Here is a 22,514-nt window from a genome sequence, read left to right as displayed (position 1 = left end):
TCCTTTCCTTTCTGTTCATAAGCTCAATTTGATATTTGATGTTCCCCAGTGATCACATGCTGTAATTTCACAAACTCACACTGAAGCTCTGGCCATGTTTTTTGATGTATTTTTTGCTATCACTATTTTTATCTGCCTGGTATCTTTTGTTTCCTGTGAAGCTCTTTGGGACATTTTTATTTTATGCTTCCTGTTTACAACCAAACCACCAAGCCAAAAGCTTGATTCATGTAGAAAAAAGTGTCAAAAAGTCATGGCATCTGCAGTTTCCATATTTTTTCGAATTGTCTGGCAAACATAAAATATCTTTTTCACTACGCATCATTTACACAGAGTTTAAAGATGTTGCCAGTTTAACATTTTTTATGTACTTGAGTTGTGGCCAGAATAGCCCGAGTATCACTAGGGATGTCTGACTATTATGCAGTAAGATAAAACACAGTAAAACTAAAACTAGAATCATAAAAAGGATAAAACCTTATTTTTCCTCTCTTGCTGCTACATTGAGGAACACCACTTTTATATCACCATTGCTAGGTCACTGCATTCCCCGTTCATTTTATTTCAAAACAGGTGGTATACCACTACACAGCATGAGTCTGTGATTTGGGATGCACACAGAGATATGGGACTGTTTAATGCTTTTGAAATGTCTGCCTCACATCCCGCACTTTGCCCAACTGTATTTATAGAACAATGTTCTTCTATGTCAGGGTCCCAGTGCATAATAAAACACAGTAAATGGATCCCTGCTATGTTTAGGTGGCCTGACCTCCATTAGGAGGCAACTGCAAGAGTGAAAAGGAGAAATCATGAGCATTTACCCTACACATGCATGCACGCATGCACACACACAGACACACATGAACAAGTGCATGCAAAACCACAGTTGACACATACATATGAAACAGACTAAAAATGCACATAAATGTACATAATTCTTTTCTTGTCCCAACCACTGACTGTATATGAATATGGACGACTCATCTCCACTTCCTACCACTATGCAAAAACGAAGCCAAAATATCTCCTTTCGAGGAGTCTGCCATCTTGCTTGTGTGATGTCGTTTGGAGCCAGAGTTTGCTCAGTAGAGTTGGGCGGTAAGATGACAGCCCATGGGACTCACCCCCTCAGCCATCCCGCCACCTGACAGAGGTTTGAGAGCAACTGTTACAGCTGTCAATCATGACGTTACACCCCCTTTTTATATCGTCAAATAACTAATTAAAAACAAACTTATCAGAAAAATGAGCACTTGGACAAACATCAATGTGACCACCTGCCTAAAATAACAGAAACCATCTTTGGGAAAAATGTATTTGACGTGTACTTCAATTTTTTTAGTTTGGCTCATGTCCCATCCGCTAACATGGAGGGGGCGGGACTTATGACCTATACTGCAGCAAGCCACCAGGGGGCAATTGAAATGTTTTGGCTTCACTTTTGGGGAGCTGTCATGATGTCCATATTTGTATACAGTCAGTGGTCCCAACATATTGTAGTGTTAATCAAAATAATGTTAAATTTTCAAAAGCACCATAAAAATGACAAGTCAGCTAATTAAGATCACAATAGTGTCAACATCCAGGCTTAATTTTATCTTGACAGTGTGATAAGATTATTATTCTTTATTTTTTCTGTGTTGGAACATGTGCCCTGTGTTTTCTTATATTTGAAAAGATGCATTTGCACAATGAGCATACAGCAGCCACTGTTGATCTTACCAATCCCCCACACTCCTATAACAAATGAGGCTTGCTCAAACAGGTGGCATCAGTAGCTGTATTCTTCCAGAGAGACGTCCAGAGGTCTTACACAGCATACTGTCTTGTTATTCTTTCTTAAAAGATGATGAGGCGCTCTCCTCTGGCACTATTTTATTTTCATTTCTTTCAGTTTGTTTCCTCACTCTGTTGTTCAAACTGCTGGTGGGGCTTTTTCTGTAAGGTTGGATTTTTTTTTTTCAAAGCCAGACATCTTTGTCAGGCCTCCACCTCTCTGGCTTGTCTTGTTTTTTTCTGGTGCTGAACTACCTTTGCTAGGTAGGGTTAGGTTTAGATTAGGGACACTGACCTACTCTATTTGAGTACATGTATGTTCATGTCACTGTAACATTTTTTCCCATAAAGTTCAAGTGCCACAACATTTTCTTAGTTGTTTGTTGGTGCTTAATAGAGTTATCTTAAAGGACCATTCCAGTGTTCTCTTAATGATTTAGTCCATTTACTAAGGGTCATCAATATTCTCAAGGTATTCCATAACACTTTTAATTTTTATGCAATTTCCTGCCATCTTGGTAGCCACTCATTTCTGTGCTGTATAAAAATGTACTATACTTGTAGAGACTTAAAACTTGAGCTTAAAATTAAGATAAAAAAGTAAGCAAATAAAAAGTAACATCTGCTTTTATTCATCAAACTCGCATTATTATTATGTGGTTATAAAGTGCAGACATTTTAAATCAGTCTTCACTTACAACTGTATTGCCACACAATGATAATGTGACCTTAACAACAGTAAAAGCAGAGTTGATGTTCACTGACATGGGTTACCTTGATCATAGTGAAACAAATGAAAACCAATGGCTGCCTGGAAAAACACATAAACTATTTAAACATGATGGTATGCTTTGAAAAAGCACTGTCACTTTTGATTGTATTTTCTGGTTTGTAGTAAAAAAGCTGCAGAGATGCAAAAACAATAACACGGAAAATAAGTATTATATGTGGTTGAGTCATCGCAGTTGATACAAATAGCATAACAAAGGACATGATTTGCAGCTCTTACAGACACTGAAATAAACTGATCATTGTAGTTTGTTGCTGGTAGACCCTGTCAAGTGCAGGGAGCACACTTACATCCTATTAGTAAGCTGTGCAGCTTATATATATGCACAGTCTATCTAGCATTCGTAATATTAAGGAACATGGAAATATGAAGAACATATGTTATTACCTATGTTTGCATTTCTTCCTTTGAAGTATTTTTTGTTCTCTGGAGCTTTCAGTCTTAACATGAGCAAACACAGTGGTGGCAAGGTCTGTCTAAATATAACTCCACTTGACAACAAGCTGGAACTGTAGATACCCTTTTACTTTGAAGAATTCCAATTACTGTCACTGTTTCCTCAGTGTGTTTGTGTGTGTGTGTGTGTGTCTGTGTGTGCGATAGACATGAAACTGAGATGTGTGTCCATGTATACTGTATATTTATGTTTGCATGTTTAAGTGTGAGTTGCTCTCGCACATTACTCAAATATCTGCTGGATAGCAGCTTGTGTGGTTTTGCAATAACATTTTTTATTCAAAGTGATGTAAAATGCGTCCATAGATGTTAGAGGCAGTGAGACCTCTCGTCTCTGGAGGAAACCATGACAAATTGTGACATGGAAAATACAATGCTAGCCATCATTGATGGCCCTTGTTTTTCCTCTCATGCCTCTCACAGCTAAAGAAAATGGAACATCGCTAGCTAAAATAAAATCTCAAATTATTAGCTGTGACCAAGTCTAAACCATTTAAATGATGTGGTAGCGTCAATGGGATTATCATACTTTACAAGGTTAAGCTTATTCATTTATGTAGTGCTTCATCACAAGCATGTCTCAAAGGACTTTGAAGAGTTCCTTTTAGATCTGCCTAATTATCAATGAAAGAATAAACTTTACATCATCCAACAAAGAAAAAACACAAGACACAGAAAATCTCATGAGGACAAAACTAGAAGACACCCTGGAAGTGAAAAGTTATTTTCATCTTTGTGTTTATGTTCTGCGAGGCCTCAAATATGTCCCAATGTGTTTGTAAAAAGTAATTTCATAACCAAAATTTACTCAACTTGTCTTGGCATAGATCAGAGGTCTTTTTGGATCAGGTGTGTGTACTGGTCCCGTTAGAGCAGCAGTTCATTGTAAACCCATGAGTTATTTAGTTTAACACACCGTGAATCAACCATAAAATCAATACACATCAGCTGCAACAAGGAAGTGAAAGAGCAGTAATTACTTGCTGTAGTCTAGCTAGCTTGCAGTAGAAGTGCATCCCCTACCCTGGTTATGTATGTAGTATCCTTTTTTTTCTTATTTCGTATGCTCCTGTTCTTGAAATTGCTTTTGCACAGAGACAGATCTTTATGGCCCAGTTAAAGGTGGGTTGGTAAATCATTCAAGCTCACTGGCCCAGTGCACAATACAGAATCCTCTCATGGTGCAATCTATGAATTATCCAGGATATATCACCCTTAAAACAAAAGAGCCAATCTGGATTCAATTACCAAGCCAGCAGAGAGCGCAATTTATATCCAAACTCTCTGACTTGGAAGATGGACGAGGTCACAGTACAATTTGTAATTAACAGTTAACCCTCATTGACCTTTGAGTTGTGATTTACTGTCCAAACACAAATAGCTTGTGAGGAGGTTAGATATGTATAGGTTATTACGCCATCATTACACTGTGTGTGTATAAGCTTGCTTCCCGCACACATGCACAACACCCAAATGTACCTAAGGTTAAGTGATGAGACACAAGTGGGTTCCAATACTGGTTGTTCACAAGGAAAAACAGCATACCAGTCCATGAGTCTGTGGTTAGATGGATAATCAATGTCCATACTTTTCCAATGTTTGCTAAGCAGTTGCACTTTGTGTGTCTGAGTGTGTGTGAGTAAGTGATTGAGTGGGTGTGTTTTTCAAAGAAGTCACTTGCAAAAGATGAGATAGGATTAATCCTCTCTGTTCCTCATGAGGGAAATTTTAATGTTAAGTCACATAAAGACTAATATAACAATAAAGCAGCAAGTTGAATATAAATCTGGGTAATTTGAGTTAATTTAATCCATGCTGGTCTCAAGTATGCTCTCCATTACAATATATGCAAAACATGATATAAACTATAGTTAACAATAATCAATCAGTACCGTGTATACCATATACTGTATGAATTAATGGTGTCTGAGTACAACACAACCAGCTGCATGAAAAGTAATTTTAGAATTTTAGAACAATGACAGAAAAACGTGATAAATGAACATATGAGCAACTTCATCATATCTAAAACTACACACAAATTCTTATACATTAGAACATTAGAATAATAAGACATTACTTTGTTGATGTCCACACAGGAATTCTGCCTCCATTTTAACTTTATTTTTCTGTATTTTTATGATGAATTCTAATAGAATAGATTCTATTTCTATAAAGTTACATTTTTGGATAACTTTTCTATCTATGAAGATGCTTTAGACACAGTAAATTGCACATTTGTTTGGCCCACCTTATTTGTAAAGCCTAATTGTTTGGGCATGTGTTTGTTATACAGTGTATACTATATGTGAGAAGAGATGTACATACAGTGTGTACATCATCCATCATGCAGTACATCTGGAATGAGTTTTTTAACTGCATCGAACAAAATCTGCAGAATGTTACTAATAGTTAGAAATCTAGAAAAACTGACTATGTTGTGACTTTAGCATTCACTCTTTCACCATCCCATTTCTGTATTTCTCCATTTCTCTCTCCAAGATTTTACTGGGACTTGACCATGTTGCTGCTGATGGTGGGCAACCTCATCATCATCCCTGTGGGCATCACATTCTTCAAGGACGAGCACACGCCGCCCTGGATCGTGTTCAACGTGGTCTCCGACACCTTCTTCCTCATGGACCTGGTTCTCAACTTCAGGACGGGTATCGTGAAGGAGGACAACACAGAGATCATCCTGGACCCACAACAGATCAAGATAAAGTATTTACGGAGCTGGTTTGTGGTGGACTTCATCTCCTCCATCCCAGTGGACTACATCTTCCTCATCGTGGAGACGCGCATTGACTCAGATTTCTATAAGACGGCACGCGCTTTGCGGATTGTCCGTTTCACCAAGATCCTCAGCTTGCTACGACTGCTGCGCCTCTCAAGACTCATTCGCTACATTCACCAATGGGAAGAGGTAGGAAAGTGCACCTCAGCATAGTTGTGTGCACATAAGAGAGGGAATACAGTAATGTGTTAAAGCTGATAACTTACAGTTGCTTTAAATGTTACCCACATGATGTGTATGGCGAGTGCTATTATGAGGAAACCCAGATTCCCCTTGATTTTAACAAGTGGATTCACATGGAGAGAAAAAAATAGATTGACAATCATACAAGCATACTATTTGATGAAGCTAGTCAAACAAACAGGACTTCACTTCCTCAATCCAATTATAATCCAAATGGTATTCCCATCCTAGGGAGCTACTGCGAGTATGTTTGCAGAGCTCTGTACCTTCCCCTTTACCCTGGGAAGGAAATATGGATAGATGCTGCTTCTGATTACATCCACCCTTGAAGGAGTGAAGAGGCTCTTTTGTCGTACCCCAGTCACCAATAAATTGATGAAGCCGGGATGTTGATTAGCATTTCTCTCTGTGTGCCCATCCAGTTAGCAGTGGGACCACAGAGCCCATTTCTGCAATACAAGCGTGATTATAATTGCGGCATTAATTGGAAAAATTTCCCACTGCTCCCTCACTGGATGGGTCTTGTTGTTTAGTCTCAGAGGTAAAAGGTGCCAAGTGAAGCATCAGAGTCTCCGTTTGGAGTCAACAAGAAGACACTCCATTGGAGGATGATATGGAACAGTGAGGTCTGCACTGGTTTGGTTGTGAGGTTATGCAAGGTAATTTATTTGGGCTCAGTATGGACAAATGTGTGATTTGGTCAAATAAAAGCAAAATCATGTTTGTTGGCCAGTCACAAAATAAGACAAATCACTGGATAATTGTATTCAATTACTAATAAGAGTATTTTCATGCAGCTCACGAGAGGGAGAGTGCCTTCAAGACACAGCTCTACATAGTAAAGTGCTGTTTGTCATTCCACATACTGTATTCTCCCTAAAGATAACCAAAGCCCCCCCACATGCTTGTATTTCTTTACGGCAATATCAGTTCAGGGTTGAGGCTTTAGTTCAGGGTTTAGTGTCTCAATGAAGAGTACTTTGACAGTATCTGTGCACATGGTCTTAATATAAATGTTATAGCAGCAGCCCTGCATCACTGCAGTACACACTGTTGTTGATGTCAGGGATCAAACAACAGTTTCAGTTATTAACCACCTTGTGTGTCTCCAGACTCATGACTTGTATGTCTGGATTTATTTTTTAACCCAGACACAAAGAAAGACAAGTCTATAGAAGTGATTTAAGTCCAGATGCTTGATAGTTCCATGACATCCTGCTTATTATAGATTTTTTTTTTCAGGTTACATTTCTAATGATCAATTGACTTGTTTTTTCAACCTTAATCTTAGTTTTGCATCGTTTTTGCAGTCAATGAGAAAGTACAGATTCAAGATTTTCCAAAATTTTGTTTTAATTTACATAAAAATGTAATTCCCCAAACTACTGAAGTAAATTAGAGTAGACCTTCTCTAGGACAACAAATAGGAAAATGTATTAATTCATTAATCAATTAAGAGCTCCATTTTGCTTTGATATTACTGAAGCAAAATAATATTTATCTTCAACAAAACAACCACAGCCAACAGAACAAGAATGTCACTGTGAGGATTGGTTGTATGTCTCTCTTGATCACTGATTCCTGTGCTAGTATTTATAAAACACACACAACAACACATTATTTTGGTTATTTTGAACAAATGCAAGCAAACGTTTAAATAATCATGTGATGAAATTTTAAAAAAAATCAAACACATTTTCAGAAATTAGGTCTTTGGTCCAGCTATGTTGCGCTCTAAATGAGACTATTTAAGAAAATGCTTGGTGTATTGCTCAAGGTCACAAGAACAGAAGACGGTAATTTTCCACTAATCTGACATCAGATTGACATCAAAGGCATGAGAATATACACTAACGACACAGTATTGTTGTCCATCAATTTGCTTGTTTCCACAATGTTGTCAAAATGCCGACGCACTCAGTCAGGTGGTGGGTGTGTTCACCTGAGTGCTTGACATTACATGGACAATCGGAAAGGTTGAATAGCTCGCTGATTGCCAACCAAATGCAGTTACCCCAGACCTGCCCACAGGGCATTCTGAAAAGTTCTTGGTTTTCAAAGATTCAGCTGGCACTCTGGGTAGAACAGTGTATATAAGTGTGGTGACATTAATCATGCAGGGCCTCTGTGATGCCATTTCAAAGAGAGGAAAAGTTCAAATGAACCACTTGGGGAGAATCCCTGAGCGCAAAATCAAGGCAAAGATACATGCAGTTCAGGCCAACCTTCATTTGAATATGGTGGACACACTGACAGTAATCTGTCACATGTTCAGCCTGTGCAGTAAGGCAACAAAGGAAGGAGAGAAAAAGAAGGAAACAAGAGAAAGAAAGAAAGAGCAGTATGCTTAACTTGCTTATAGCCACGGGCTGTTTTGGTGTAATCCACCATCACCACCACCAGACTGGTACTATGTTTAGAAGAAAAGGAAGACAGTAGGATGAGAAGGAAACAAAGAGCAATAATTCATATTCATGTCCTTAAAAAATTTGCACGGACATTGTGAGACCGTGATGACTACAGCATCTAAAAACCAGCGAAACAATACCACGAAGAGAAGGGACATTACATTCATGGAGCCAGCTGCCATTTACATGTTTTGTGTGTGTGTGTGTGTGTGTGTGTGTGTGTGTGTGTGTGTGTGTGTGTGTGTGTGTGTGTGTGTGTGTGTGTGTGTGTGTGTGTGTGTTCGAGGTGTGTGAAAGGCCAGCTTTGCCTCAGTGCCAGAGTACTCCAGATGCAACCTCACAGAAATGTCATCTGTCACTGCGGAATAACTTGTCGCCTAGATCTTACCACCTGACTGACTCTTTGACTTTTCCTATTGACAGCTACACTTCAGACTACACGTATGTATCTCATCGCCATTTGAATATTTTGGTAACACCTCACACTGCTCTTATACTCCAGTGTGTTGCTTTATAGCGAGCTTTTCATGTGAAGCTATATGGTAATTCTGTGGTCACACCATTTGAAAGTCTTTCTCTTATACCCAACATGTTGTTGCATTGTTTGCCACTCTAAATATGGCACCGCAGTGAGGTGCACTTCTTCGACATGGCAGAAGCTTTAGACCCGTGATGTCCAAATGTCCTCCAAAAGGCAAAGCGGATTTATTTTACTCATATTTCACAAGTATCTGCAATCTATAAATAATCCAGCACACATTCATTTGGTTTGTTATTGTCTGAGTTTCATTTTCTCCTCAGTAAGGAGTCATGCAGAGGACACTTCTTCCGCCAAGTGTTGACTACAGCTCAGTGAACTGTGCAGCATGGTTTAATGCCTTGTGGAGTGACACTGTTGGTGATAAATTTTAAAATCAAAATCTTTTTTCTTGTACTCACTGCAGCACAAGCTTTTTAGGAATTCTAGACAAGAAAAAGGAATATATACAGTACCGTATCTAATGTGCCAACAAGAGGTGCACTTCATACCAAAACCAGGGAGAAAATAGAGCTAATATAGGTGAAGTGCCTCCTAAAGCAAAAGTTATATGACCTGCCATCTTCTTGAGTAGAAACTAGATCTTTATCTCTGTGACCATTGAAGACATTGTCAGCAAACCAGAGAATCCCCTGATTTTTCGTTAGTGGTTCCCAAAGTGGGTTTTGGGCCCCACCAAAGCCTGGAGGCATTAAAAATTACAGTTTGTCCAAAAGAAAAAAAAACAATAACATACTTTACAGATCATTTCTGGCTTAATTCTGAACTTCTTTTGTCAAAAGGTGATTAAGCTAATTATTTCCTGCTTCACATCCTCACTTAAAAAAATGACACCAGTGCAACACGTACTCTCACAGCAACAGGCCCATCCAACACGCAATAAATCTGTTTCACATTCCTTTGGGGACAGTCAGCTAACTCCCTCATGTAGTATGGTCTTTGGTCATCGCATCAGTTTTTTACAAGTGAAATAACAACATTTCTGAGACATATAAAGGTGGTGAATCTACTGATGCCTCCTCAGAGGCTAAAAAGGAATGTTGTCCTTAGCGAGCCAGTAAATGTTGCTTTTAGCGTGGATTGAGATTGAGATGAATCCAAGAGCTGAAGCCTTTGCCAAGAGGTGTGAGGAGCCATGCCACACTACCTGTGTTTATTCATTACAAGATGGCAGAACGTCGTTCTCATTAATATTGGCATCTTGGATTGTTAAGATTAACAGTGCAGCCCACCCACGTGGCTGAGTTCCCTTAGCTTCGCTTTTATGAAAGTCCAGCTTAGGTAAAGAAAGTAGATCATAATCTGACATGCACACACGTGCATGCATGGCAAATACATAATCGTCTCATAAACTGCAGTCAATATACTGTACATGTCTATTGATGTACTGCGTGTAAGTTACGGTACGTTTTCCTGCATGTGAGTGCAGGCACGCTTTGGTTGGCTCTGTTTACATGGGTTATAATTGCATGTCCTTAGCAGAGCATACTGTGCTCGTAGCCTGAAGCTCACACATGTTGGCACATAACCACATAACTGTTGAAGTGTCCTTGTGCATGATGCTTGACCCCCAAACTGCTCCAGTCAGGCTGCCCAGAAGACAACAGAGGGGACTGTGGGTCAAAGCCGATTCATGAGTTGTCATCACGCATTCTACAGCTCAGTAGTATTTTGATGAGATCATTATTAATAGAGATGAATAATTTTAATCAGACCGTTAAAGTGATAAATAATGCATTAAATGAACAGTCAGTTTTCCCCCTCTTTTTCAGGGTGAAAAAAACTGAAGCAGCACTGAAAAAATTAAAATGATTGGAACCTAATGAAATTTATTTAGGTGTATTAGAATAAGATTAATATCCTCACAACCATATCTGGTGGCAAAATGATTTGCCATTGACCTCTTTTGTATACTGATAACAGAAATAAATAGATGTGCAATTAACAATAAATTCAGACAGGAAAAGATGTATTTCAAAAAAACTCTTCCTGACTCACTCTGAAGTCTGTGGTGTAGCTTTTACATTGTTTTAACAAGCATGAGCCTTGTTCAAGAAATGATGTCAAATCTGTTGTATGTGTTGTTCAAGACATCGACATCTGTTAAGCATGCTCACAACTGTGGAGGGAAAAAATAAAAATTAAAAAAGTACAAAGCATGTAATGCTCCCAGAGCGTCTCAGCAAGGAAAGTGACGTCTGTAACTGCAATATCATCTTCACCTCCTCAAAGACTCTAATCCTAACACCACTAAGACCATCAGCCTCCCTTTGCATAACTAAAGCAATGCCCTGATCCCCCACCAGCTCTTAAATCTCCTTTTTGCATGTCCTTTTTTTATCACAGCTGTCATAAATTAGCTCTGATTGCTTCCGTTTCCTCCAAAAACACTCCAGATTTAAGGGTGTTTCTACCATCGCCATGTTGACAGAATGTTGTTTACAAACAAGGAGCTTTTTGGCGGATGTGACTATATGCCAGTGATAACACTGTCATGCATAATGACGTTCAACATGGTGTGCAGATATCCATCACACACACACGTACACATGCACACACACACATACACACAGAGACACAGAGCGTCTGACATGGCACGACATGGCGTCTCCCCTGTCTCCCTCTTGTCAGCTTCCTCTTGTCACTTTTCATCGGGATAAAAATAAGACTGTGACCGTATATTCTCCTCATTGGAGTTGTCTCTTGTTGACGAACCAGTGACTTGGATGAGATTAGTCATCCTGTTAAATCAGATTCAAGGCAGTGCACTAATGACTAAGCTCTGAGGGCTTCCTCTCATCATGCCTGATGCCTTCAACATAACCGTCTCGACTGGCCGACCCAGTAAACGTTGCTTTAAGCGCAGATGGAGATGTGTTTTTGAGACAAGAGTGGAGGTCTTTACTGAGGGGGGCAGGGAGTAAAAAGGATAATTTACAGTATGTTGTGTAGTCAAATGACTTAAGGTTTTAAGGAGCCATGCCACACCACCTGTGTTTATTTATTACAAGATGGCAGAACGTCTTTCTCTATTAATATTGGCATCTTAGCTTGTTAAGATTTATGGCTCTGCCCGCCCAAGTGACTGTGTGCTGCAGTTACAGAGAAATAAAATGATATGTCAGTAAAACGCTCAGTTGCTTTGATAGAAGTCAACCATGTGGCTACCCCGTGGGCCCAGAGAATGAGTGAGGGGCCTTTCATTTCCACCCAGTAAATCTATACAAAAATATTTAAATAAGGTAAATCAACTAATCAGCCCACCACTCACTGACCCATTACCTTGGCCAAGGACTGGTCTTTCAGAGATAAGAAAAGCCAGAAGAATAGATTTAATGGGCTATTATTGAGTGCACAATGAGGCTTGCCAGCAACAGTGACAGGTCCTCAACATTCTGAATGAGCTTTGTGTGATAGGAATACCCACAGTGGATTTGCTTAAAAAACTATTACACAAAAATGTGTAATCTGGCACAAACTCAATGGCGCATCTTGGTAGGAAGCAGAGTGTGAGTGGTTTTTGTGATCCGAGCCCTGCAGGCCTGTTTAGACAGATGATGGAAGGGTGTTCCCTGTGGTCCACTCCCAGGCCTACTTCTCATTCTCCACATGTGCTTCATCCACCATGACAGCATGCATGAGCATGACATTTTGGTGGAGGCATTTATAGAGAAAAATCTAACCCCTGCCCACAGCCTGCTCCCAGAATCTGCCATCAAGTGGGATGATTAAAAATAACACTGAGGCATGCATGGATTGATTTGGTTGATAAACTTCATTAGTCATCACAGGGAAAGATGCAGTATGTGGTAATTGACACAGTTAATGTACCGAATATAATACATATAGTTATCTCCAAATTTGCATCATTTCCAGAGAAAAGTTACATTAAAATATCCAATACATCTCTCAAAAATCTTTTCTTCTTTGTGCATTTATAAAATGATAAGTTGACTGCATTTGCAGCTAAAATTCTGCAGCAATATGTCATTTTATGTTGCATGTGTTTTTAACTGATCAGTAAGATTCAGTTCATGCTTTTAAATTTACTTAATAACATGTTATTGCAGTATGAAAAAATGATGGTGAATCAACATGCTCAACTCAACTATGTATTGTTGCAAAAATCAAAACCAAGAATCACTAAATTCAAACGCTTTACTTATACATTAAATAATTTAATTGGAGTCTGTCTTTTTAATGATTTTTGCACTGCACTATAACATTATGATAAAATGAAATGTCTACGGTGTGGCTAATTATTAAGTAACTAGAATAGAAATTTAGCTGTATTTACTGTACAATTAAACTTTATCATCACATAAATTATGAAAAACCCATTAAAGTCAGTCAAACTACAGGATGCGTGTCGAGGTTAAATCATCAAAATGGCATCAGGAAGACAATAACTGAAGAATTTAGTTTTCTCTTATGTGTCACGACGCCATCACGCCAAACATTCATCATCATTAGTGGCGCGAGCAGCAAACACCAGATGCCTCAGTATAGTGCTACATCAGCTGTGTCTGGGCATCTACCATCAGCATCATGGGACATATGCATCTATCGTCTCACCTGGATCTCACTCTACTCACTTCATCTGTTTGAGATGACTCGGCAGCTGCCTACATCAGCTCTCTGCCTGTCTGGACCTGATTGTTGCCTCACAAGGATACAGATTAGTTTATGACTTTAGCACGTAACCTTGTTTTTGACCCCTGTCTTATTTATTGGTTTTTACTTGTTACTAGTTTTATTTGTGTCTAGAATTCAATTCAGTTCAATTCAAATTACTTTATTTTCTGTGAGGAACTTCATTTGTGCAGTGGACAAATAAATAAGACAAATACAACAATCACAGACAAACAGAACAGTCATGGCCATGATTAGTTAATCATTGTGTGCAGCCATGATACATAAAATACATACCTAACTTACATACAAATTCAAATGCATGTAGTGTGCTAGTGCTATAGTTCAATAGTGCTGGTGTCTGTGTGTGTGTGTGTGTGTGTGTGTGTGTGTGTGTGTGTGTGTGTCTTTCTTTCTTTGGTCTATGTCTGCTGTTGGTTGGAGTAGTATAGAAATAATAATAGCAGTAGTGTAGTAACAGTATAGTTTAGTGGTAGTCAGCAGGATTATAAATAGTAGTAATAGTATTTCTAGTAATAATTTAGTAATAGCAGGAGTTTTATTGTCAGTGTTTCATTTTTTCTTCCATCTTTTGCCATGCAAGATTAAATGTTGTTAAAGTGGCTTTTCCTACATGATAACTGTTTATAGAATACAGCCTCCGTCTCAAAGTTCTTACAACCATGTTGCAATTGCCATTTCATTATTTGCAGTTATGAACAGGGTTGGGCAAGTTCCTCAGGAAGTGTAATAAGTTATTTTTTACTTATTACTCCTTTAAAAAGTAATAATGTTACTTTACTTATCACTTGGTATCAAAAGTAATCAGTCACGTTACCCGTTGTACTATATTAGTACCCTCCCAGGATATAGTAAATGTATATATTTATACATATATCAAAATTTTTTTTAACTTTTTAACTAATGTTTTTCTGCATATTCAGTCATAAGAGTAACAAGGAGTATTTAATGGTTTTACGAAACATAAAACGTTGCATAACACCACATTTAGGCTGATATCGTGTCCTGCTTCTTGTTTTGTTATCTCTGTCCTGACATGTTAGGCAAGGTCCTAATATTCAGAAATGAAACAATGATTGTATCTTTTTAGCAGAAGTTTCTCAAACCTCTTATCAGACAGTCAGTTCCTTCTAGGGGTGAGCACCAAACCTCCTAAACTAAAAAGCCGCTCAACAGGTGTGCTAGATGGGATCAGAGTGCTCTACTTCATGTAAATGTTTTTGACGTTTGAGAACTGGTTCAGAGTCTCAACCTCATACCCCCCTGACCTTCAAATAGTCCATTACTTCTTTTTCTGCTGAGTAGCTGTCCTCGGGCTCTGTCTCAAATGCAAAAAAAGTCCATTTCATCATGGCTAGCTGACGTTGTGGACACAGAGGCAGGGTCCTCTGCAGGAGCAGTTGTGCAACAAAAAGACAAAAGCTCCCTCACAAGCTCTCTCCTACCCTCATCTCTCAGTCATCACAGTTTGAACTTCAGACAACTGGCAACTGCAAGAAGTGCATCTTTGCCATCCAGTACACCAGCAAAACGAGTCTGGATGGCCTGAATAATACAATTTGATCTATTTATTATAGTTGTATAATTATTATTTAATTTGTCATTTGAATCATTTTTTATACTGGTTATTCATTGTAAGACCTAAACCATCCTTCCTGCCATGTGGGCTCAATATCATAGATTTAAAAACAGACTGCTTTAAAAACAAATATTGCAGTAAGATCTGTTCCCTCCGTTCATGAATGGTGGAATGCAACAACATTAACATCTGGAAGGCCAGCTGTCATCTTTGAGAGGGTGTCTTTCAAGGCAAGTGTCCTTGACATCAGGATTTCAAGAGTTGGTAATAAAGTTCCATAACAACAGTTATCCCCTTGTAAGATGTCCAATGCTGCTGTAAGTGGCTTCATGACAGCGCAGGAATTGGTACTCCTTGTTGTTGATGCACTTAATTCCCAGTTTGACACACAGGCTATTCAGCTCATTCATGGGAATTTCAGTGATTCTGGAAACAGACTCATAGAAGGAGTTCCACCTTGTTGATGATGGCATCAGTAGCTTGCTACAGCTGACTCCCTCCAGATGTTCTGATGCAACTGTAGATCGGCTTGCCTTGGTCTAAAGAGCTGTGCATTTTCACGATATTACTCCTGGACACCGCCTTGGTGACTGCACTGGAAGTTGAGTATTTCTCAACATCACCGTTGGAAACTGGGTTAATTGTATGTAATCAGAATCAGACTCCGAATTGACAGGCCGATATATTTTAAACACCTTGGCAAAATTTGATGCATTGTCTGTCACAGTGGCTACAACTTTGCCAAGCAGTCCATATGGTGAGTGAATTTGTTCTATCTCTGTGCCAATAACATCAAATGTGTACCTGCATCCGATTCTTTTACATGCTATGGCGACCTTGTTGCGTTGATCCAGTGAACTGTTACACCCAGAAAGCTTTTGTTGTTAGCTGTCCAGATGTCAGCTATGGTGGAAACAAAGTCTACTTCTCTGAGTGTGGCCCTAAAATTAGATTCCATCACCGCATATTCTCTCTCTGCGGCAGCTTGACATTGCTGTTTGTGGGTATTTTCTCTATAATGCGTCGAAATGAGGGTGAGTCAACTGTGGAAATAGATAACATCTCGTCTATGATATACCCAGTGATGAGCTTCTCCAGATCTTGTCCACTTAACATCTCTCCACCACTGTGTCCTGCTCTGAAATCCAGTTTTTGTTGTTTAGCCAGAGTGCATGCATCACTGGCAGTAGATGCCTCCCTGTCAGCGCCACTGTTTTGTTCGACAAGTTGCACATTGCTGTGCTGACGTATCAGATACTTCAATAAATTAGATTTTGTATTTTTCATGGTTGAAAGCATTTTACTGCTTGCACAAAGTTCACAATGGATGACAACGTTCTTAACATCTTTAACTGAGACAAACTCAAAATAATGACAATATTTCCAGCTGTTGAAAGTATGCCTCTCTCCCTCTCCCTCATCCTCCATCCTTCATTTAGCTTTTTGGCCAGTAGCCAACATGACCTGCCCTGACCTGTCGCGTGTACACATCATCATAAAATAGCCTACCTAGGACAAAAAACATATCGTTTTCTGGCAACGCAGTAATGCAGCGTTACTTGGATTAGTAACTGTAATATAATTACTGTTTTGTTTTCTCTTACACTACTGGGGATAATACTGGGGAAAGTAATAATATTATGCTGTGTCTAATGCGTCTGCCCAACACTGGTTACAAAACCACTGCACTGACTTTGACTGACTATAGGTTTGCGTGATCTGACCCATGTTTTTGATTAGAAAAAGGCAAATGTACATTAACATGGCCTATCATATGGAGAGCCCTAATGAGGGTAGTGTGAGTAACAGCAAGCCCCCCATAAGAAACTGTTGTGTTGTGTCCCTGTGCCCTCATCAATCAAAGCTCTCTTGTTTATGCTGATGCTAATACAGCCAGGTTCACTCTGTGTCCCTATCAATTAAAAGAAAGTGGTCAGCAATCCATCATCCTCCATGTAATACACAACATTGTGGAATGCTGTGTGTGCAAGCAGCATGTAAGTAAGTGCATACACACACTGTTTTTGTGTGTTTATGTCAAATGCAATGTGTGTGCATGTTTACAGTACATGTTTCTTTGTTAAATTACACACAGCGTAGACGTCCCGCTGTATTTGGCAATTTTCAAATTTACATAGAGGCAACAGGAATGAAAAGAGAGGGATAAGAGATATGGAAACCTCGCGCCTTTGCGTCAGAATAATGATCCTTTAACAACCCTCTAACAGAACCAATCTTGGGAACAATTTTTCCTAACTGCAAAGTCTGTTCCTGCTTGGCACGGGTGTATTTGAATTGATTACAGCTGTGAAGGGAGATAGGAGAATCACCTTCCTCCAGTGAAACTACAGTTTGGGTTACAAACTGGAGATTTGCATGGCATTACCCGTGACAGTTCTCATTGGCTTTATCCTCCACACAGTGGTTAAGTGCCAGAGGTCTTCTGAGGGCACATCTACAGTAGGAATGTAGCAGGAGTTATTGTTGAATAGTAATGAGTCATTCAGGCTGTGCCTCAAGATATTGAAAGGAATTTATCCTGCTACAGAAATACACTGACACTGCAGAGAGTTCAGTATTATTCAGCACAGTGACACATTCAAGGACAACCAACACAATGAAATGGGACAGTATATGATTGACTAAAGACAGTAGACCATTTCATATTCCATAAGAGTTAACTCCCAAAATGAGCCAGTGCAAAATGTAATAACTATACTTTTACATATGGTTGGTCATTTTTGGTCCTTTATCAGAATAAACACATAAAACTATTTGAAAAATAAATTATTAATACATTCAACATCTCATATCTACCAGACCTTACAATGAAATGCTTTTCTCTCCTGTAGAATTATGTAGAAATAGTAAAGCTACACTGTTTTATTGTTTTACTTTGACAGCATATGCAGCTTCTTCCTGCAGATAGCCTGGGGATAAATGTACTATTGGAATGGAAATTATGTCAGAATTTCAAATAGCTCATTTAAAAATGATAATTCACAATGTAAACAACACATTGTGTGCTTGTATGCACTATCTTTGTCAGTTCTTAATGTCCTAGGAATTGCTGTATTTGAATTTGCATATTACTTAGCAAGTTTTTTTACAGATTTAAAAGCAGTCCCCATTTTATAAAGCTTCCCTTTCCCTGTCTGGAAATACAGTTTCACAAATGAAAAATATATCAGGCTCAATATGGGAGATGGAAAGGGGCACCTCATGATTTATTCATTCGCCATAGAGTGAATTTAACACTTAAATGTTATGAAATACCATTATGGCTCCAGCAGGAAATTTAACATCACACGATATTGCATTAGATAACACAACATGTATTGCTGTGTTTAAAGAAAGGCAGGCTCCTAAAAAAAAACAATAAGTTCACATTTGGCGTGCAGCTGTGAACAGAAGTGTTGAAAATGAGCAGGAAAGGTGCAGCTGGGCGAATGATTCTACTTAGGGGATGTAAAAGTGCCGAAAGCTAAACATTTTGAACAAAAGCCCAAAGAAAGAAGGAAAGGGACAGAGTGGGAGGGCAACACGTTGAGTTTCAGTGTTTGTATGTTTGTGTGGACAGACAGAGATCTGGCGTAGGAGAGAGAGCCTGGCTCCACTCCTCAGCCGGGCACATTTTCCTGGCCATACCTCAGGCTTCATGCTAGCCCGTTGACGGAGCTAAATTGATGTGATTTGATGGTGCAGCAGCACCCACACAGTCCCAGACAAACACGACACTGATCCCTGCCAGCCTCATTCTTAACACGCACACAGATACACACTCACGTGTGTATGCAGTCGGATGAAAACAGCAAGTAGAGAAATAAACAAGCCCAGTGCTTTAGGAATGGAGACTAAAAATTAAACTCTGGGTGACAAAGATGTTGATGTCTTTGGATCCCTCTTCATCTTCCTCCTCATCATCACCTACTGCAGAACAACAAAGTGAAGATGGAATATCCCCTCTCAGTCACAAGCTCTTAAAAGGCACTGAGTGGATTTTAATAAGGAGTGGAGCGGTTAGCAGTGCACACCGTGGTCTTCAATGGGATTAAGAGGCTTTGAATGGTTGAGGCCATTAAAATCTACACCAGCCCAGAAGTCCTGGAGCGCCTTATGAGTATATTTATCATTAGGATTAACAAACCCAGCCTGTGAACGCTCTCACCCCAGGAGCGCAGCCACCTCTACCCTTGTACCATTATTGTATTTGGCTGAGTGGCTGATGATAAGAGCGATTCAGCAGCAGGGGAGGCAAAGCTCTGGTCCCAGTCTGCTAACCATCCCCGGTGGACTGTTCTCAGAGCAGCAACATCTGCATCCACCAGCTCATCTATGAGCAATGTAAAAAGCTATGGTTTCTACAGGCAAGGCTCCTAAAGGAGTTTAAGCACATTGCCGTCTAATTCCTATACCAAGAAGCCTCTGCATGACGTGATCAAAGGATAGACCCAGAAGTTATTGAACTGGATGTAGAAGAGGGAAATCTCCCTTGAGGATGTGTGTGTGTGTGTGTGCTTTGCAATCTAGAGAGATTTCAGGGATTTGACCATCAGTGTATTGAGTCATCCAACCCTAACCTTTTTTCCTGCTTCCTTCCTCTCCCATCTCCTCAGATCTTTCACATGACCTATGACCTAGCCAGCGCCATGGTGAGGATAGTCAACCTGATTGGCATGATGCTGCTCCTGTGTCACTGGGACGGCTGCCTGCAGTTCCTGGTTCCCATGCTGCAGGACTTCCCCGCCGATTGCTGGGTGTCCAAAAATAAGATGGTGGTAAGTGCTTCTCCTGCACTGAGTCCTCCTGCCTGTTGGAATCAGATTATGTCCTGTCTTATCTCATCCATCAGTTTCAGTAATTACTGTACTAAAACCCTTTAGTATCCTGGGGAAGATTGCCAAGCATATCTGTCATTTTAGGCCTTAAATCAAATATATTTACCCACATTTATTTAATTTGCTGATTATTTTTATTTATTTTGAGCGTTCTACCTCTGTCCATATTATGAAATGAGAGAGACACTGAGGCTGTGCATGAACCATTGATTTTTTTTGGAGGAGGACAGATGGCCCTTGTCCAATATTGGTTGGATACAGTTTCCAGTGAGCACTCGTGCTGTGCTTTAATTTTGCTGTATTGTTCAAACAGCTGCTGGAGTAGAGTCTCTGTTAAAGCCTGACTCTCTGACTTCTCTTTCATTTGCTTACGGAAGCGGACTGTGTCACACCTGATGTGCGACTCTGAATCACCCGCAGCTGATGGCCTCATGTTAACTTAGCATGTTACAAAAGAGCACGGCTCCAGAGGAATCTAATTTATTGTCAGGTTTCATGTTGGAGCTTTCAAAGCTTGCTGCCCTCAATAGGGATTGATCTGACATCAGTGAATGCTCCTCTCCTCAGTGTAACATACCAATAAATCAACATATATATATAACCTTTAAAGAATGCAGTTAAAGAGAGTTGCTCCCTAACTCATGGCTCATCAATATACATGTCGAAGTTAGTGTCAATAGGGCAATGCCTGGGTGTTTGTGTGGTTGGTAAGTCATCACGGTGAAAAATTGAAAGATGTCCATGTGGTAGAATAAAAGCTTCCTGGATTGAATAGGTTTATTGGCGATGTCCAGGTTTTCCTCAACTAATTGCATTCAGCTTTCTGGTATACAAATAATGTTGACAGCCACTGTGTCACGATTCTCTTTGTAGAAAAATACACAATGTTGTTTTCATTCGAATTTAATACGAACAATACAGACTAAAATTGCTATTTTGAAGTCATTTAACGATTCACTTCACTGAGTGAATTCTGCTGTTATTAACAGAAAGATGACCGATTAGATGCCACAAATAGACATATTTTTAAACTGTGACAGCAAAACAACACATTCAAGGAAGCCAATTTTACGTTATACATAAACCATCTTCAAGTCAGGTGTATGTTCAGCTCTCCATGCCAGAACAGATGTCACATGAGTAGTTACATCGCTGAAGGTATGATGTATTTGGTTCTTCATGCCTCACTGCCTCTCTGACATGCTCAGCTCTCAGTTGTTTCACAGAATATGCCTCTCTTCTGTTTAATCATATGAAGCGACAGATGTTGCAAACCGCTGTCCCTTGAGATGTTTCACAGTTTAGCTCATTTAAGCTTTCTATACCTGTCTGTGCAGAGATGCAGACTCAGGTGAGGTGGTCCTGCTCTGGGACTCAGCTGGCGAGAGCAGAGTCAGTAATGGGAATCAGATGAGCAACCTTTCAACTAGATAGCCTCCTTATACAGCCTCCCAATTTTACCAAGCTATGTATGTTATATATCTACATTAATTTGGATTAAAACAAAAGATAAAGATAAAATAGAACAATCTTCTATGTTCCACTTTTCTATTTCTGTTCCCCTTGCCATCATGAAAGATGCATTCTACCACCAGCTCAATATGCATGGAGTCAAGTTGCAAGGGGATTATCTTAAATTACATAAGGCTGAGTTGTCAAGCAGCATAATGTAAACTGTGGCTCATCAGTAAAGTACAGTACAGAATGAACAGATTAAGATCGGATTTCTTCTGTCTTATTCTGCAGCGGTGAAAACATGTATATGATTGCTCTCCTAATCTCTTTGTTTTATTCTGAAAAACATATTTGAACATTGTGTAGATGCAGATGCAGAAACAATCATAGAAAGGCAGATTTAAATACTCCTGTACCTCTGCAGAGCATAATGAGACATGTACCATACTGTATATTTGTAAACAAAAATATATTTAAATCACTCTTTTCTGTTATATGTTTACATTTTTGGAGATAAATTGTCTCTGTTCGTATTGCCAACTTTTACCTTCACTTCTACCCTTAAAACCTAAAAATCCAGTCTTCCATTTCTAAGACATTTTAATACCGCAACCTCAGCGACTGTGGAATATGGGCTCACACACCAAATTCCTTGTCATAAAATGATTTCATGCAGTTCTGACTAGATTATACTTAGGTATTTCTACTTCTCATATTGTTACAGCTCAGAGTCGTCTTTCCATAACTTCCACAGAGGCTGCGCCGGCTGCTTCCTCAAACTGCTGCACCCAAAAACAGCCCCTTGCATCCAAGGGTGCAGAGGCCCTGAGATGTGAGGAAGAACTCACATAATGTACTTAGTTTAAAATCCCATGTGAGAGGATGTAGCCTCTCATTAACATCCAAATGGAGTTTGTTTTGTTTCACACAGTAGACACTGTCTAATTAATTGCATTACGTAGAAGAATGATTCTCAATGTGACAGAATAACAAATATATCTTTCTGAATTAATTCAAGCCTCGGGGGCAGGCACCACT

At 39.4% G+C, this 22,514-nt stretch overlaps 1 protein-coding gene across 8 annotated transcripts in view; it reads left to right on the top strand.

The window, feature by feature from the left end:
- LOC121904023 (potassium/sodium hyperpolarization-activated cyclic nucleotide-gated channel 4-like) overlaps positions 1-22,514 on the top strand; it is an 83,372-nt gene that overhangs the window by 23,232 nt on the left and 37,626 nt on the right. For all 8 annotated transcript variants that reach the window (XM_042421521.1, XM_042421544.1, XM_042421512.1 and 5 more), the window contains 2 exons: positions 5,528-5,951; positions 19,800-19,961. In XM_042421521.1, the coding sequence (XP_042277455.1) occupies positions 5,528-5,951; positions 19,800-19,961 (586 nt within the window). The remainder of the gene's footprint in view (positions 1-5,527; positions 5,952-19,799; positions 19,962-22,514) is intronic.

Source organism: Thunnus maccoyii, chromosome 1, assembly GCF_910596095.1.
Source record: "Thunnus maccoyii chromosome 1, fThuMac1.1, whole genome shotgun sequence".
Classification (NCBI taxonomy): Eukaryota; Metazoa; Chordata; class Actinopteri; order Scombriformes; family Scombridae; genus Thunnus; species Thunnus maccoyii.
The sequence above is the reverse complement of the archived record's forward strand: the minus strand, read 5'-3'. Positions and strand labels throughout refer to the sequence as shown.